This window comes from Typopeltis vanoorti, chromosome 12, assembly GCF_054136105.1.
Source record: "Typopeltis vanoorti isolate ZY-2024b chromosome 12, IOZ_Tvanoo_1.0, whole genome shotgun sequence".
Classification (NCBI taxonomy): Eukaryota; Metazoa; Arthropoda; class Arachnida; order Uropygi; family Thelyphonidae; genus Typopeltis; species Typopeltis vanoorti.
In genome coordinates, this window is record NC_143560.1 from 7,986,471 (window position 1) to 8,005,225 (window position 18,755).

At 36.0% G+C, this 18,755-nt stretch overlaps 1 protein-coding gene across 1 annotated transcript in view; it reads right to left on the reverse strand.

Annotated features, from left to right (window-relative positions):
* Positions 1-18,755, reverse strand: part of rb (adaptor related protein complex 3 subunit ruby) — a 482,738-nt gene that overhangs the window by 362,640 nt on the left and 101,343 nt on the right. The window contains exons 6-7 of the mRNA XM_090402121.1: positions 16,549-16,615; positions 681-863 (exon numbers count right to left, since the gene is read on the reverse strand). Of these exons, the coding sequence (XP_090258247.1) occupies positions 681-863; positions 16,549-16,615 (250 nt within the window). The remainder of the gene's footprint in view (positions 1-680; positions 864-16,548; positions 16,616-18,755) is intronic.

The following is an 18,755-nucleotide window of genomic DNA, read 5'->3' on the forward strand; positions in this document are numbered from 1 at the left end:
AGTCAATTGAATAAATTCATATGGAATAAGAGAGAAATTAGCCAGAACACTAAATTAGCTATATACAAACAGTGTTCAAACCAGTTTTAACTTATGGAACTGAGAGCTGGGTCAGAAGTAAAACACTTGACCAAAGACTAGAGACTGCAGATATGAGAGTCCTGAGAAAGATCTGAGGTGTGAACAGATGGCATCAATGGCAATATCATATTAAAAACGAGGATATTAGGAAAGAACTTGACATTGTCAGCATCCAGGAATGCGTTAGCAGAGCTAATCTCAGGTGGTATGGTCACTTAAACAGAATGGGCGAGGAAAGATTAGCAAAACAAGTGTTCTCTGCCAGGTTGGCAGCAAAACAACCCAGAGGAAGACCAAGATATAGGTGGATTGATGCGGTACAAAGTGCCTTAGATGATAGAAATATAGGATCTGATAATGTTGGAGTCTTGACAAGTAACAGACTGATTTGGAGGAAAATTGTAGATAGGAAGTTAGTAATGGTGTAATTTTTTTCATGTAGTACTATCATATCCTGTACACCCCTTGAGGGTACATGGCAGGAATTTGATGATGATGATGATAAATAATTTACATGAATCTACAAAGAGAGGTCCTTTACATGAGCATTCAGCAAATTAATATAAGCAACAAAACTTTGTATATTTCTCAAAACTTACATGCTTATTGGGATCAACAAACTGTGACCTGGCATATCGAGTAAGCATATTAATGATAACTACTTGACCCCATTCTTCAACATCAACAAGTAAATTACACAATTTTCTATAATTTTTGTGCACCAGGTCTATCCTTTCAGGACACACTTCTTCAAATGCCATCACTGCACTACCTACGACAAGCTGAAAATATATAATATACTAAGAAATAAATTTTTATCTACAATTAATTTGTTAATGATACAAAGCAATTAAAAATAATTTATACAAAAGCTTTAATCACTATGAATATCAATTTAGATCAACAATAAATGTTGATCTCCTTTGTTAAATATTTTTACTACTACTCTTATTGCAAGACTCATTAACATCGAAATTAAATGTACGAACCTCCAACTGCAGGGTGAATATTACTGCCAAGTCAACGGAGCTGTCAGTTCTTTAGCAAATTATCTCAAAACCTGTGGTGAAATCCCATCCAGTCCATTGCTTTATTGACATCTCTTCTAGAACTTCTAAATATCGAATCCTCCCCATCCCTCTACTATTAAAACCTACTTCTCTAGAATGAAATACCTCAATAAAGTGTTCATCAAACAACTCCAGTATGTCCTCTGTATCAGTCACCCTAATCTCATCTTTGTCTAACAATGTCATTCTAGATCAACAATCATTCCTCCTCCTACCAGCCACATAATGAAAAAATTCCTTTGGATTTTCCTTGGATCTCAAGACCAATCTCTTCTCATATTCAAATTTTGCCTTCTTTACCATACTAGTCACTCTCCTAGTCTGAATCTTATATGCTTCATGCATCTGCACTCCACCTCACCTTATAATCTCTTCCATAAGTTCTGCTCTCTTTTCATTTGCAGTTCCTGTTTGATATCATTTGTAATCCATTCTTTACACCAAATTGTGTTCTCTTTTTCACTCAAGGTATACAACTTGCCATTGCTGCTAATAAATATTTCTTCACCAGTTCCCATGCACTGATGATATCTCACACTTCCAATTCCTCCATCCATGGAACTGCCAGAAGTTGATTTCCAAGATTATTTTAATCATATTATAATTCCAAATAAATTTCTCTCTCTTTGATACTCTTGCATGGCTATTCATCCTTCAAGTCAAAACCATGTGGTCATTTTCCCCAAATGGTGGCAGAGATGTCATCTCAATTACAATCAGATCCTCTGATCAAATCCTAAACTATTGAACTTCATGTTCCTTCTGCTATATGTTGCCTAAGACATCAGTCCTTCAAGAATTCCAGAAATTCCATTCCCTTACTACTCACATTCAGTTCCCTCTTCCTAATTTATACTACTGTAGTTAAAATTTCCCATAACGATCATTCTTTTTGCACTCACCTTCCTAAATATCTTCTGCTCCTCACCCTCTATGCTTCCTGGCTTATAGCAACATACAACTAAATATCCTGTCCTGCCCACCTTCACTTCATACCATATGCTCTCAAAACCATTCATGCCATTGCCCTCCAAATTCTCCATTCTGAGAGGATACAACTCATCACTCAACATAAGCAACATTCCACCATTGCATTTGCCCTTCCTATCTCACTGAAAAATTCTATAACCTGCTACTCTATTTCTGTGAGTATATTGTCTTCCATCAACTATGTTTCACTGATCCGATTAATCCTTGGACAAGGATTAATCGGATCAGTGAGACATAGTGGTGGCACTGAGGCTATCAGTGCCACCAATTAATCTCCTTTATTCCAGATATTCCTGACACTGGTATAAAAAACATCAACACATTGTCAGTGTAAATTAAAGATACCAAGAATTATATACTTGGTTTAATCCTTTCCAAGTATAAGCAAACAAAGTTTGCACCTGAAGTACTTTCAGGACTGGGACAACTCATACATAGAAACTAATGACTTCATGTCACTTGCCTTAGTATCTCATAATGTAAAGCACATATCCTCATAGACATGTATAATGCTATGGATTATGGCAAGGATCACTACCTAGACTGGTTTTGACCTTTATTGTGGTCTCATCAGTGGGAGCCAGACCTAGAGGTGACACTTGGATAAAGTATTAAACCAGGTATATAATTTCTTGGTATCTTTAATTTAGAGTATAACCAAGTGGAAAATTTTCCACACCTATCTCTAATCCAGAGTATTTCAATAATAAGATGTGCCACCTTCTGGCTACTCGTATATGAAAATATGACTTAGGCATTACTTCAACCTTATAAACTCCACTGGATTCTGCATTAAACACCATGTGTTACCCCTTCTCCCAAGAGACTATTCCCACAAGAGGCCACCACTGCTACCATCCATCCAGATAATTCTATTTTTCGTGCACCATCACACTCACTTGTTCAGAAAACAATGTTCTCTCCAGATGTCTATATCCTTCCTCATTCAAATGTAAGCAATCTCTTACACATACAGTTCTTTACTATCCTCAAATGCACTGCAAGCATCCACATAATCCAAGCCTATTTTTCGACACATTCTGACTATGCTTTTCTACATAGCTCTGCATTATCACACCTGGGTAACGCTCTCACCATCTTCCCTCTACAAGTCTTCTGCCATACAACCTAATGAATGAACCTCAGATCTCTCGCTACCCAAATCACACTGCCTCTCAAGTCATTCATACCCACCATCACAATTATCTCACCCACTCCTTCACCTCGCTTAATTACCTAGTTGCATTGTCTCATTTCTTTCTAGGCAAACACTCATCTGGCATTCTATTTTGCACTCCATGAATCAATAAATCTCCATACATCACACCTCTTACCACTCTATTCCTTTTCTGCTCACCTGCATCTCTCTCTCCTATGACACTTTCTCTTCTTGCTTTCCTGCTTATTACCTCTTGCCCTCTCTTCCCCTGGTTCTCCTATTCACTATCTAAAAGCAGGATAAGGATGCTTGGGGATATTGGGTCTCCTTGTCGCATGCCTCTTGCTGTCAAGAACCATATTCCTATTTCTTCACAGCTTTTGCATTGTCATTGATATTCTGCAAGAGACATATCACTTATCACTTTCTTGACCACTCCATAAGATTTAAATACAGTCCATGCCAATTTCTGATCTATACTTGGAGCAAATTCTGACATCAATTAGAATTAAAATGAGGCCTGCTTGCAATAAGTCAAACACTTGAATCAGAGATCGGTAATAGCATTTCCTAAAGATGAATCTGGTTAACATTTTGGCATTTAAAAAGATGAACACCAAAATAAGAAAACCATCTTCTTTACAATTTCTAAGTCTGGGGTTCATTTCCTATTCTTCTGTAATAAGTTTTTTCAGTGAGTCAGAAAGTAAACTATATTCTTGTTGTCATCCTTCACCCAAGATCTGTGCATGAATTATCTTCCCAGCTAAACTATTTGTATATAGAGGCAACTAACTTCACATCAAATTATCCAAGTATCCCATAATGTACAGTTTGCTTCTTTTAGGATATATATATAGTACCATGCATTATGGATAGTATCATTACCCAAATAGTTGAGATCTCAATCATGGTCAAATTTAGATCCACAGGAATACTGGAAACAAAATCAAAGGCAGAAGTCAAATTTATTCAAGTATTAAAATTTGAAGATACTTCACGTGTAACATTTTTTGCTCAAGTTTGGGTAATGGATAAAAATAAGGCTATAATTTCTTGTTGAGTATAATTTACTTTCTGATCCAGCAAAAAAAAAATCTGCTAAAACTCTCTCTCATCCAGAATGTGATGATGCAGAATATGTATCATCATACTCTGGTATCATCAAAGTCATGTCAGTAGGGGCCTATGATCAGGATCTTCAAGAGAATGATTGTCCTATGAGTAGGGAGATTTTAACTAAACATGGAGTTTGGCTCTAGACAGCAAACCAGCGTTTGTAAGTTTTTGCCTATGACCTGCTTCTGAGTAAAGCTAACATTTAGCATAGTGTGGGCCAGCAGCTTCACTACTGTATATCACAGAACAATTTAGGTTATGAGTGACGAGCTTAGAGCAGCATTTTCCAAAGTTTACAAAGCTAGGGAGGGACTCTTTTTTTTTTTTTTTTAAAGTATAATTTTGGTGCCATTATATATATATATATATATATATATATATATATATAATAGAAAATAGAAAATGATGGTACAACATGACAAAATTTCATGCCGGCTGGGGCGTGGCCCGGTTAAACAAGGCCCCCGTTGTTTTCGCCAGGGAACCAGGGTGAACAGCGAAAAGTCAGCTACTGGAACAAATCTGAAAACAAACCCCAACTCAACATCACCAGAGTTAAAGATCGGTACTATCAATGTAAGAAGCCTGAATGGCAAAGAAATGGAACTAGCTGAGGAATTAGATAAGTACCAGATCGACATAATAGGGGTGACTGAAACAAAAAAGACCAAAACTGGTGAGATCTTTCTGAGCAGTAAATACAAAATGTTATATTCAGGCAATAACAATCACGGAAAAGAAGGAGTAGCCATAGTATTCAACACAAAATACGAAGCTAATCTTCTTGAATGGCAGTCAGTCTCAAGTAGAGTAATGTGGGCAAATATGAGAATGGGGAACTGGACAATGAGACTTATTTGTGCCTATGGTCCCACAGAAGGTTCTACTAAGGTAGAAGTGGAGGAATTTTTTGAGGCTTTAGAAAAAGCCACTGACACAATGAAAAAGGAAAAGTTGGTCTTTGTTGGGGATCTAAATAGCAGAGTAGGAAATGATTGCGAGACATACAAAAATATTTTGGGAAAATTTGGAGAAAAGAGCAAAGCTAATAATAATGGCAAATATCTGTTGGATTTCTGCTCAGGACATGGACTTGTTATTACTAACACCATGTTCCAACATAAAAATGTGCACAAATTCACATGGAGAGAAGAGGCTAGGAATAAGAAAAGTCTCATTGATTATGTTATTGTTGATAGTGATGTTTTCTCCCTGGTGCAGGACACCAGAGTGTACAGAGGATTTGAAATTGGAAGTGATCACTATTTAGTCTTGAGCAGGATAAAATTGAATTTCATATTGAAAAGAAAAACATGTAAGAAATTTTAAAGCGAATAAAAGTTGAGCAGCTCTCAGATGTGAACTGTAGACTAAAATACACAAAGATTATTGAAGAAAAAATGAAAGAGTTTGAGAACAGGAATCAAACCTTGGAGATTCAGTGGCAAACTCTGAAGAAAACATTGATTGATTCTGCCAGAGAGGCATGTGGTGAGGTTGTGTGCAAGGATAAAAAAATCAGAACTCCCTGGTGGACACAGGAAGTTAAAGAGGCAGTGAAGGAAAAGAAGAAAGCATATCAAAAGTTCCTGGCAAATAAGTCAGCTTTTATTCTTACAGAATACAGAGACAAATGTAAGAAAGCTAAACAGTGAGTAAAACTAGCTAAACAAAAGTCATGGGAGGACTTTGGCAAGAATATAGAAAATAAATATCAAGAAGGTGGCAAAATATTCTGGAGGTTGTTGAAGAAGCTTAGGAATGGAGGAAACAGTGCTGTAAAAGGAATTAGAGATGATAAAGGTGACATGAAAACAGCAGAAAAAGATATCCTTGAAGTATGGAGTAATTACTTTGAAAAACTGCTAAATGAAACAAGCAGTGATGACAGCACAGTGATAAAAAACACTGACCAGGCATGCAGTCAGGAATACATATCCATACTTGAAGTAGAAAAAGCCATCAAAGGCTTGAAATGTGGAAAGGCAGCAGGAGTAGATGATATTCGACCAGAAATGCTGAAGCACGGTGGTATAAGAGTCTTACAGTGGCTGCACTGCATAGTTCAGAAAGCCTGGACAGAGGGACGAATTCCTGATGATTGGAGTAGAGCTCTCATAGTACCCATATATAAAAAGGGAAATAAAACTGCATGTGAGAATTACAGAGGTATTTCCCTACTGAGTGTTCCTGGCAAGATCTATGCAAGTATACTTGAGAAACGGTTGAGAAGAATTGTGGAAGAAAAGCTTGGTGAAGAACAAGCTGGATTCAGACCAAATAGAGGCTGTCAGGATCAGATCTTCACTTTACGACAACTAGTCGAGAAAGCATGGGAATATAACAAAGATCTGTATTTAAGTTTTGTCGATTTGGAAAAGGCATATGACAAGGTGCCAAGAGAGAAGCTATTCAATACGCTGCAGTTATATGGTGTCAATGGGGCATTATATAAAGCAATACTTAGTCTTTATTTGAATTGTAAGTCAGCAGTTAGAATTGAAGGAAGTACAGGAAGATGGTTTAATGTTAAATGTGGTGTGAGACAAGGATGTACATTATCCCCTCTGTTATTCATTATCTATATGGATCACTTAAACGTGTGGATAGACTTATGTGTTCGTCGAACATGTTGTTTATTATTTTAACGGTATAATAGAACACAGAAACTAAGTAAATAATTGATTTATTAACTTGATGCTGATATTTCGCTGGTATTATAACCAGCATCTTCAGAGCACAAAAACACTGTTTGTCACAATACGCGAGACTAAAACAACATGGTGTACATTAACAAAATTGTAGCAGCAACACAAAGACTAGAGTCCTGATTTTGGCGCCCTCTATCTGAAAAAAAAAAAAAAAAAAAAAAAAACGCTATCATATATTGCTAGAGTCCTAGAAAAGTGCTAGTTTTTCCTTAATATGACTGTCTCCCAGATCTTCGGCAAGTTAATACAGCCATATTTGTTGAGATTTGGAGTGTGTTTTAGGGCTTCTGTCGCCTCTAAGAACAATCTCTCTGATTTATATGGGTTTCTGTGTAGTACTTTTGTGTTTTTCCAGTTGATCCTGTGTGCAGGGGTATCCAGAGCATGGTCTGCTAGGCCCGACTTCCCATAATGATATTTCCGGACGTATCGTTTATGTTCGCTGATGCGGATATTCACAGTTCTTCCTGTTTGACAGTAGTAGGCTTGATTGCATGAGCAGGGTACTTGGTAGACTCCTGGATGATTACAACACCTCACCCTAAAAAGCTCAGACTTAATAGTAAGCTTTGACATCACTTCACTATTCACAAATGTACCACTAATAGAAACCCTCAATCTACTGAAGTCACACTTCCCCCCTGATATATTTGAACTATTCAAATTCACAATACATGCAGGATATTTCACATGGAAAGGGAAAATATACAAACAAATTGATGGGACAGCCATGGGCTCCCCCCTTTCTCCCCCCCTAGCCAACTTTTACATAGAACACCTGGAAAAACAAGCAATCAATACAGCCACTCTCAAACCAACACTTTGGCTACGCTATGTTGATGATGTGCTTGCCATTTGGCCACATGGCCCTGAGACATTGAAAACATTCTTAGCACATTTAAATAGCCAACACCCAAAAATCCACTTTACTATGGAACCGGAAGCCAACAACTGTCTGCCCTTCCTGGATACACTCATCACACATCTCCCAGATGGTTCCTTATCATTTTCAGTTTTCAGAAAACCCACACATACAGGCAGATACTTACACAAACAATCACACCATCATCCTTCTCAACAATATGGCATATTAAAAACGCTAACCCATAGAGCGAGAGCAATCTGTTCAAATGACAAGGCTCTTACTGCTGAACTGACTCACTTACGCCACACCTTCTTGGCCAACGGCTACAATCCACAAAAAATAAACAAAATACTAAACACTCCTAAGAAACCCCTCCCACCATCCACCACAGAGAACTACAACAAAACAGTCACCATCCCTTACATTAAAGGCACATCCGAAAAGATCTCAAGAATTCTCATTAAACATAAACTACGCACTACATTCAGACCATGTAGCAAATTAGCCACCCTCATCCGCTCACCCAAGGACAGCATTCCTCCTTTATCACATCCAGGAGTCTACCAAGTACCCTGCTCATGCAATCAAGCCTACTACGGTCAAACAGGAAGAACTGTGAATATCCGCATCAGCGAACATAAACGATACGTCCGGAAATATCATTATGGGAAGTCGGGCCTAGCAGACCATGCTCTGGATACCCCTGCACACAGGATCAACTGGAAAAACACAAAAGTACTACACAGAAACCCATATAAATCAGAGAGATTGTTCTTAGAGGCGACAGAAGCCCTAAAACACACTCCAAATCTCAACAAATATGGCTGTATTAACTTGCCGAAGATCTGGGAGACAGTCATATTAAGGAAAAACTAGCACTTTTCTAGGACTCTAGCAATATATGATAGCGTTTTTTTTTTTTTTTTTTTTTTTTTCAGATAGAGGGCGCCAAAATCAGGACTCTAGCTTTTGTGTTGCTGCTACAATTTTGTTAATGTACACCATGTTGTTTTAGTCTCGCGTATTGTGACAAACAGTGTTTTTGTGCTCTGAAGATGCTGGTTATAATACCAGCGAAATATCAGCATCAAGTTAATAAATCAATTATTTACTTAGTTTCTGTGTTCTATTATACCGTTAAAATAATAAACAACATATATGGATCACATTATGAAGGAATGTGGTATTAAACCTGATATCAAAATTGGAGATGTTAATGTCAGCTCTTTGCTTTATGCGGATGATGTTATACTTCTAAATAAATCCGCTACAAGTCTGCAAGATTCTCTGACTAAATTGAATAGCTGTTGTAATAGATATGGTATGAAGGTCAGCAATAAAAAGACAAAAACAATGAAAATAGGCAGAATCATTGAAAATGTCAACTGTGTTGTGAATGGAGAACCTGTGGAACAAGTAAAACATTTCAGCTACTTAGGCACGATTTTTACTGAAGATGGTAAATTAAATATAGAAATAGACAACAGAATCAGCAAAGCTGGTATGGTGGGAAGTCAATTGAATAAATTCATATGGAATAAAAAAGAAATTAGTCGGAACACTAAATTAGCTGTATACAAGACAGTGTTCAAACCAGTTTTAACTTATGGATCTGAGAGCTGGGTCAGAAGTAAAACACTTGACCAAAGACTAGAGACCGCAGATATGAGAGTCCTGAGAAAGATTAGAGGTGTGAACAGATGGCATCAATGGCAATATCATATTAAAAATGAGGATATTAGGAAAGAACTTGACATTGTCAGCATCCAGGAATGTGTTAGCAGAGCTAATCTCAGGTGGTATGGTCACTTAAATAGAATGGGAGAGGAAAGATTAGCAAAACAAGTGTTCTCTGCCAGGTTGGCAGGAAAACGACCCAGAGGAAGACCAAGATATAGGTGGATTGATACGGTACAAAGTGCCTTAGACGATAGAAATATAAGATCTGATAATGTTGGAGTCTTGACAAGTAACAGACTGATTTGGAGGAAAATTGTAGATAGGAACTTAGTAATGATGTAATTTTTTCATGTAGTACTGTCATATCCTGTATACCCCTTGAGGGTACATGGCAGGAATTTGATGATGATGATGATGATATATATATATTTATGTTGGTCCCACCCATGAAAGATTTATTTGTAAACTTATAGTACATTCATACCATTGGCAGGCTAAAGATTAATTTTCATTTTTATTGAATTTATATATTTTTTTAATAATTTTATCATTTTTTACCAAGTCCAGGAATCCTGCTCTAGAAAGCAAACATGGAACTTTTTCGAGCCACTTCAGGCCTCCAATAAGCAGGGCAGTGGTCTAACACTGCCCTGCTTATTGGAGGCCTAAAGTGGCTTGCCATCTCAAACATCCATGCCGATAGCAGAATTTGAACCCATAGCCTGTTGATTGGAGAGCAGATATGCAACCACGTCAGCAGATATATGTCAGAAGTTAAAAGATAAATTCATGATATAATATGCATTTACACGCCTGTATTTATATTTGTAATAATTAATTTTTTTCAGAAAATTCTTATAGCTCTTGGACCTTTAGAAAATATCTTGGTTCTAGGAAACTAAGGCACCTCTCATATATCCCCTTGCTGCTTAACTTAATACATATGCAATATCTTCTTAGCCAATAATTACAACTCCTAACCACCCCCTTAAATAAAATAATAATAACAGTCCTTGCCCATACCGCCCCGTTTAAACTCAGATAGCAATAAATCTATCCCCACATATCTATAGGTGTAAAGGTTGCACAAAGTCTCAAAAAATGCAGTATGTCAATTACCTACTACACAAAAATTTGACATCCCCCTCTGCTCGAATAATGATCACAAGCATCCGAACATCTTTCTGGTGTTTAATAAATGCCTTATGGTTATAATCTTTCTGCTTCCACATCCTAAATAAAATGAAAATTTGCATCAACTGAAGTCCTGTATGACCATTTCAGAAATTTGAAAGTCGCAATCATATAACCCCTCTGTCTCCTGTTTGCTAGTGTCTGCAATCTACAAATTCTCAATCTGTTTTAATAATCAGTATTCCACAATTGATATCATTGTTAACACTCTCCTTTGCACTCTCTCCACTATATCAGAATCACAATGGAAACCAGACATATGCACAACAGTTCAAGTGAGTTCTTATGAAGGCCTTGAAAAGAGGCAAAATGACATTCTTATCTTTACATGTCAAAGTTCATTTCAGCATTGCAATTATCTTTTGAGTTGTGTTTGCAATTTTTACCACATGGCCTCTGAACTTCTACTTCCTATCTACTAACACTCCAAGATCCCTAGCCTGATCAGTTTCTTCTAGCATAATCCAACCAATATAATATGACATTGGATATCTAATCATGCCAAAGTGCATGATTTTAAGTTTACTGACATCCATTTTCCTATGCCCACAATTGCAGCCTATTCAAATCATTCTGCAAGTACTGCATATCATGCACATTCATTCCTGATTATAGTCCGACCACATAAGCGAGAGCTGTTGTTGGAAGATTGCCAAGAAGAGTCAATTCATGTTGAAGGGGGAAAAAAAGAAATAAGGCGATGTACGAATTGGTCACCAACACGCGAAATCACATGCTTTATATGTAAAATTTTCCAACTGTTATACAAATAAAATAGTTACCACTTTAAAAACTACAATGATCATAAAAGAGAAGTTAATTTTCTGACCTGTAATAATAAACACTCATCACACAATACGGATTGATTACCCTATTATCGGAATGAATTCCCCTTCTTTTGACATGTGCAGAAGTGTCTCGTATCTGTAGGCGTACTATACAATAACTATTTTTGCATCATCAGCAAATAGTTGTATGTTGCCTGCTGCAAGTTTTTCCAATTGGTTATACTATAAATTAAAGATGCCAAGAAATTATATTCTTGGTTTAACCCTTTATCCAAGTCTAGGCAAACAAAGTTTGCACCTGAACTATTTTCAGGACTGGACAACTTGTATATAGGAGCTAATGACTTCACATCACTTGCTTTAGTATCCCATAATCCAAAGCACATATCCTTACATCCTTACAGACATGTATAATGCTATGTATTATGGGAAAGGTCACTACCCAGACCAATTTCAACCTTTATTATGGTGTCATCGATTGGGAACCAGATCCAGATGTGATACCAAGGTTATACAAAGTAATGCAGAAGTCATATTTTCATATATAAGTAGTCAAAAGGTGTTACACCTTATTATTAAAATACTCTAGAATTTCTTGGCATCTTTAATTTATGTATGTTGCCTGTTGAATCTTTCCCAATGTCATTAATGTACAGATTGAATAACAGTGGACCATGGACTGATATCCTTGTGAAACACTACTAGTTACCTTAAATCATGCAGACTTAAGGTAAACCATAACATACAGGGTGTTCGGGATAAATTTGACAGTTTCGTAAGGAAAAAGAAAATCTTCTTTGTATCTATTAAATTTAATGAATTGACAAAAAAACATTACAGGCAGAGTTAATTACAATACTATCAACAAGATTTACTCAAAATAACCACCATTAGCATCGATCACAGCTTCAATTCTGCTTCGGAACCTCGAACAAGCTGATGCTACAGTCTCCCTGGGAAGGGCCGCAAAAACTGTTTTAATTTTATCCATTAACTGGGCTTTTGTATTACTGGAAGTGCGATTGGTGTCTTTTTCAACTGCGCCCCATACAAAATAATCCATGGGGTTAAGGTCTGGGGAGTTTGGAGGCCAAACATTTGGACTGGTGAAGTCGTAGAAATTTTCAGACAACCATTTTTGACTTTTCCCAGAGGTGTGGCAAGGGGCCGAATCCTGCTGCCATACATACGGCCTACCATTGGCTACCCTTGTTATCCAGGGCTTGACTACAGTTAGCAACTCCACGAACAAAGCCCGAATTCCAATGCCAGGGTTCTTCAACACCTGTTCCTGCAGATTTGCGAGGAATTCTGCTGTACGAACGCAATCAGATCGTCTGCTAGGGATCTTTCTTCTTGCTACATCCTCGTAGTCACCATTGCAAGTCTCTAGTTCATGCCTGATTGTTTTTACTGTATTCAGGGAGCATTGGGCAGCAGTCGTAATATCCTTATTTTGATGGCGGGCACGAATCATCATGATACAAGTTATTCTCTTCCATGATTCAGGTGGGTTCCAGCTATCCATCCTTTCTGACATCTTGTATATGAATGAAGAAGGGTCCAAACTTTTAAATGAAGAGAAGTGTGTGTTAATACATGTAACTTACGGAAAAATATAATTAATTATAAATATGTCAAATTTATCCCGAACACCCTGTATATCACTTTTTGGATTGGTGGAAATCGACCGTGAGATGCGGTGATTAATACCCTTGGAGGGTAATGGATAGCAATGCTGTAGCCAATGAAGTTCTCACTGAGGCTTGGCTATTGCTGTTACCCTCCTATCATGATCAGAGCCTTAATAGCTCAATCACTTTTTGATATCTGTCAGTCATTCTGTTATCCATGCTAATATTTTATAATCCAATCCCATATTTTCCAATTTAGCAACAGTCTTCCATGTTGTATTCTGTCAAGTCTTAGCAAAATCCAAAAGTATCATGTAGTATTCATTTCCTTCATCTATCTCAATGGTAACATTATTACAGAATGTGAGCAAGTTGCTAAAACATGACCTTCCCTTACTAAACCCATGCTGTTCATTGCAAACCACAGATTTTCTGTCAACTCATTTCTGAATGGGAGTGCTAACCAACTTTATCAAAATCTACACCACCACTCCTGAGATGCTGATCGGTCGATAGTTGGATACATCGGTCTTTGAACCTTTGTGCAATGGGATTACCATACATTTTTTCCACTCCTGCAGAATCTTCCCTGTTCTAAGGCTCGAATTATATATCCTGGTCAAAGGAATAACCAGTTCAGCTGAATGCTCTTTTAGAACTAGTGTCAGTCCCTACTGACAAGTTCTTATTCAGTTTGTGCAACAGCTCTAATACCCTCTCCTCATACACCTGAGTTTCTTCATCCAGTGAAGAGGTAGCAGTGATCTCACTTTTGCATACATGATTGACAGCTTTTAGCAAAATGGGCACTCATTAGTTGAACAACCTCTTCAGCATCTGTCAACCTCACACCATATGTATTTGGCAGAGTTATTCTATCGTATTAATTCTTTCTTTTACTTGCAGAATAACGATAGAATTCCTTATGGTTGTCTTTATATTGCGAAGCAAGTTTCTTTTCATACTATACTCAGACTTAGCTTTCCATACAACAGTTGTTACTCTTCTGGCCTGCAGCTTATATTCATAACATTATATGCAGCTTATATTCAATATGCAGCGTAATTTTCATAACAGACATTATCATTAAGCACACAGTATTCCTTCCACGTTATTTTCTTACAAATTTCTTGCTTTAAATAAGATTACGCACTCATTTGACTCATACCCTAATTCGAAGAATCAATATTATCAGAAAGAAAGGGTATCCTTGGTAGATGTAGAGAATATGGAGCAGTAGCAGCAAGGAAAGTTTAGTTTAAGAGGCCTTCAGGAACACAAACAACCTCATTCTCTCTCTCTCTTTCTCCACCCCTCAAAAAAAAAGAAGTTCAAGTAGATTTGTCTAATAAACCACAGAATCAAATGGAAAATGCTAAGATTATCACAATAAGATTAACAGAAATCTAACGCTACTTGTGTTCTATTAAACATCTCTTCAATATTGTATGTATATCATGCTAATATTACCTTTTCTCATATTATTTTCCAAATTTTATCTTATTTTATTCAAATATTTATTTATTTATTTTTATGAATTTCCTCCTTATGTTTATTTAGATCATTCTGAAAAAAATGGTATGTAACCAAGCAAAAGTTCAATGATGAAAATATTTTATTAAATATTTATTGCTTATCAGGCATAATCTAATCCAAAGAAATTACCATTGATCTTCCTGATTCAATAACTATTCATGATGTGTATAAGTTAGCTAAAATTAAACTGACATGCCTTATATCTACACTATCCTACCAAAAGTTATAAGACACTCTTCCAACTGCAGGAAAATGGATGCAATTATGCAACAGGGAAATATGACCTATAGAGATCAGTAGGTCTCTTCAAAGCCACTTTGATCTTGTGTGCTGGACAATGAAAAGTTAATAGTGTTTCAGAGTGGAACGATAGGATTTCATTTGGAGAAAATGCCTATATATGTTAATTAGCAGCAATTAAGCATACACAAGTTCTTCCTCAGTTAATGCGTTGAAAAAATAGAAGCTCACAAATGTACTGAGTTCAGAAGACAACCAGATAAGCCTAATATATTAATTAACATAGATTAAAGCTCTTTATGAAGTAGTTATCTCACCATTAGATCCTAGAGAATCTGTGTTTGGAGATGTGAGAATCTGCAAGTCATCCTATAATGCTTCCACAATACATAGAGATTACATAATATGAATTTTTAGAGAGGTGTTGCAACTCTACATGCCTTTGCTGACAATAAAAAAATAAGGCACGAACCAAGGGAAAGATGAATCAGTCCATGGAACAATGGAAACCGAGCTTGTGTAATGATGAGTAGTGTTATGTGGTCTTCCAGTCGAATGGAAATATTTCAGTAAGGAGGATGCCTGGAGAAAACTTTTTATCTTAGCATTTGTCTCAACAAGCCGTCATAGCTCACACAGTTTTGGTTCAAACAGCATTTAGGACACTAATAACTTTTACCAGGGCTTTTCAACTGAAAGTGAGTTATCTCGTCTCATACAGAGGATGATAGGCTGTTTCCTGCTGGAAACTTGGAGGGTTTTTTTTTATCCTACAAAACAGGCAAACCAGTCAGAGGAACACATGCAACTGACAGCCATAATACACTGTGCAGAAAGTATTAATTATTCTATTAGAGAACTAATTGGGTTTCAGAAAAGCCAAGTTACTTGGTCATGACAGACCACTGAGCTTAACATGCAATGGGAAATGAACAGAATGTTGTGTAAATAATGAAAATGGCAGGATGGTGATAATGATGTGGGCTGCTTCTGATGGAGATTAAGGCCAACAGTCAGAGTATGCAGAATCATAACTGCTAAATTCTACATTCTGTGTAACTCTGCATGTCCTACACTGCAGCAATTTTATGGTACTGGGCCATACAGTACAATGTCTCATGTCACAAACAATAAATAAGTGGTTTGAAATTAATAATACTGGAATAATGAGGTGGCCAGCACCACTCTCAATATCTGAAAGAATGTAAAATAAAATGGAATGCAAAATTAGGGTGATGCTAAAACAACCCTCTTTATTAGTGAAACTTACTAATCTTGTAGAGGAGGAGGAGGAGTACACTACCAACTTTCTATCAGGCATTAGGATAAAGTCTTTTGTGACACAATGCAGTTATTACTACCAGAGGTGGGAGAATGCATTATTGATTTCTGTCAGTAAACACACATATCTGCACATGTCCCATTACTTCTGGTAGGATTGTTTATGTTTAAACAGAAATTATAGAAATAATGATACTTGCTGTAGTTTTATCAGACAGTAGCTTCTCTATGACTTCAATAAGCTGATCTTTTTGTTCTGGATCTAAACTAAAAAGAAAGAAAGAAGAAAATGAGCTCCATAAAAATCACTATAATAATATTTTTTTTACATTCTGAATTGCTTTGGTTATCATATTTTACATACTGTACTGTGGAAAAGTGATGGTAGCATTCAAAATATGAATGGGCAGAAGCAATTGTCTGCTTAAATAATTTAAGAGTATGGTAATGTTAATTAATAGTTTTAATAGCAATCTTAATATACAAATCCTTTTGACTAAAGCAAATTTTTCATACTGTATTATAATGGAGACGACAACACATACTAGTTACTAATAAAAGGCAGTAATGTTTCACTTATTAAATGCACCACATCAGATGGAAATTGTTCAAACGTGATTTATATATAATATAATAAAATCATATATCATATACCCAACTACAAGTGTGTGTGTGTGTGTACTCCAGATGATGACCTTAACCTTAATATAAAGGTCGAAACACTCGAAAATTAAAGTAAATATTCTTACCATGATAGTAGTGTTGGATTCTGAATATATAGAGATTGGAGTAATTATTATTTGTTTCAGAATCTAACATGATCTTCCATCACAAAGGCTAGACTTGTAAATAATGTAAACAACTTATTTTACAATTTAATATTCATATAACTACCTTAATTTTGTCTAATATTTAATTATTTATTCAAAGATATATGTATTAATAATGAAAAGACTGTATTAAATATTATTAAGCTATTTTATTTATTACTATGTTAATATTATAAGAGTTTGTATTTGATAATTTAACTGCGCATTAATTGAAATGTAAATATTCTCTATTTATTCCTGTTGGTAGAAGTTTAACGTTATGCAATAGCTCAATTTTATTATATTTTGTTTTGTTGTCATGGAAACGTATGTTAGATAGCTTGCACGAGTTTGGAACAGAATGTGAGGAGAAAGTTTATTGAAAAGTTTTAGATCACGAGAATAATTTAGGCGGGAAGAATGAATATAAAAAGGGAAGCACGCTAAAAATATAAGGAGATTAGATAGATAGATTGGCATTCGGTTGGAATCGGAGCATTCAGCATTCGGGGAATCAGAGTGCGATATTAGAGAGTCGGCAAGTCACTCAAGCAGCTATTTTAAGTCTACTGGTCAAGAAGCAGTTAGCTAATAAGTTGTAGAATAACAATTATAGCTACGAAAAACAGCTGAGAGACTATTAAATAGACTAGCGATACTTGAGTTGAGATTTAATTTCAGCACCGACCCTTCAAGGACATACGGAACTTTGAAGCAAAGCACGAAGTTACTAGAGAATAGTAGAGGCTGTAAGGTTGAAGTTTACCGTTAGCTGTGCTTAGAAATATATTGCCTAAAGAATTAAATGAATGCAGGAAGAATGAACAGCTGTGCATATAAAACCTCAAGTTAAGGAATTATTGTGTATTGCCTCAATTCATAAGTGATCAGTAGTATTTCATGCAAGAACGTTTGTTTATGTGTATAGTGACCAACGATTAATTCAGTTATTGCTTAGAAGATTTATTTAATGAGTGCCGTATACTGTTTACAGTTATAAAAAGTGTTTACGTATAAGTAGATGAAGAAAAAAGATTATCGGTAAGATTATTCCAACCATTAATATTTCTATACAGAGAAGTGTGTGAGTTTCATCCTAGAATTTCCTTATATTAACAGTAACTATTGGTGAGAATTAGCTGAAGTGTAAAATTAAAAGTGTTTGTTTGTGAAGAGGTGTGTTACTGCAATTTTTATTGTATTTGGAACTTAAGGAACTGCAAGAAGACTGTACTAGAGATAACAGATTTACCATTGTCAGAGTTTGTATGATTGTACTTATCAGAGAAGCTAAAACGTTTGTGATATCTTAATTACTGATTTAAACTTAAGTATAAAATTTGCGATTTTAAAATTAAATGTTTGTTTTTGTTAATCTAAAGTTGTGTTTTGCCTGAATCTCTTTTACTGCACCATTCATAAAATATTCGAACCAAAGCGGGAGAGATAAATAAGTTAAATATACTCAGCCAGTATATATAATAACAACATGTAAAGGAGAGGTAGTTGAGAGTTGGTTTTTCTTCAATTCTTGAACTAATTCAGATATAGAGTGGTGCAGTCTTTAAATATAAATTTTCTCTATATTTGAATTAGAA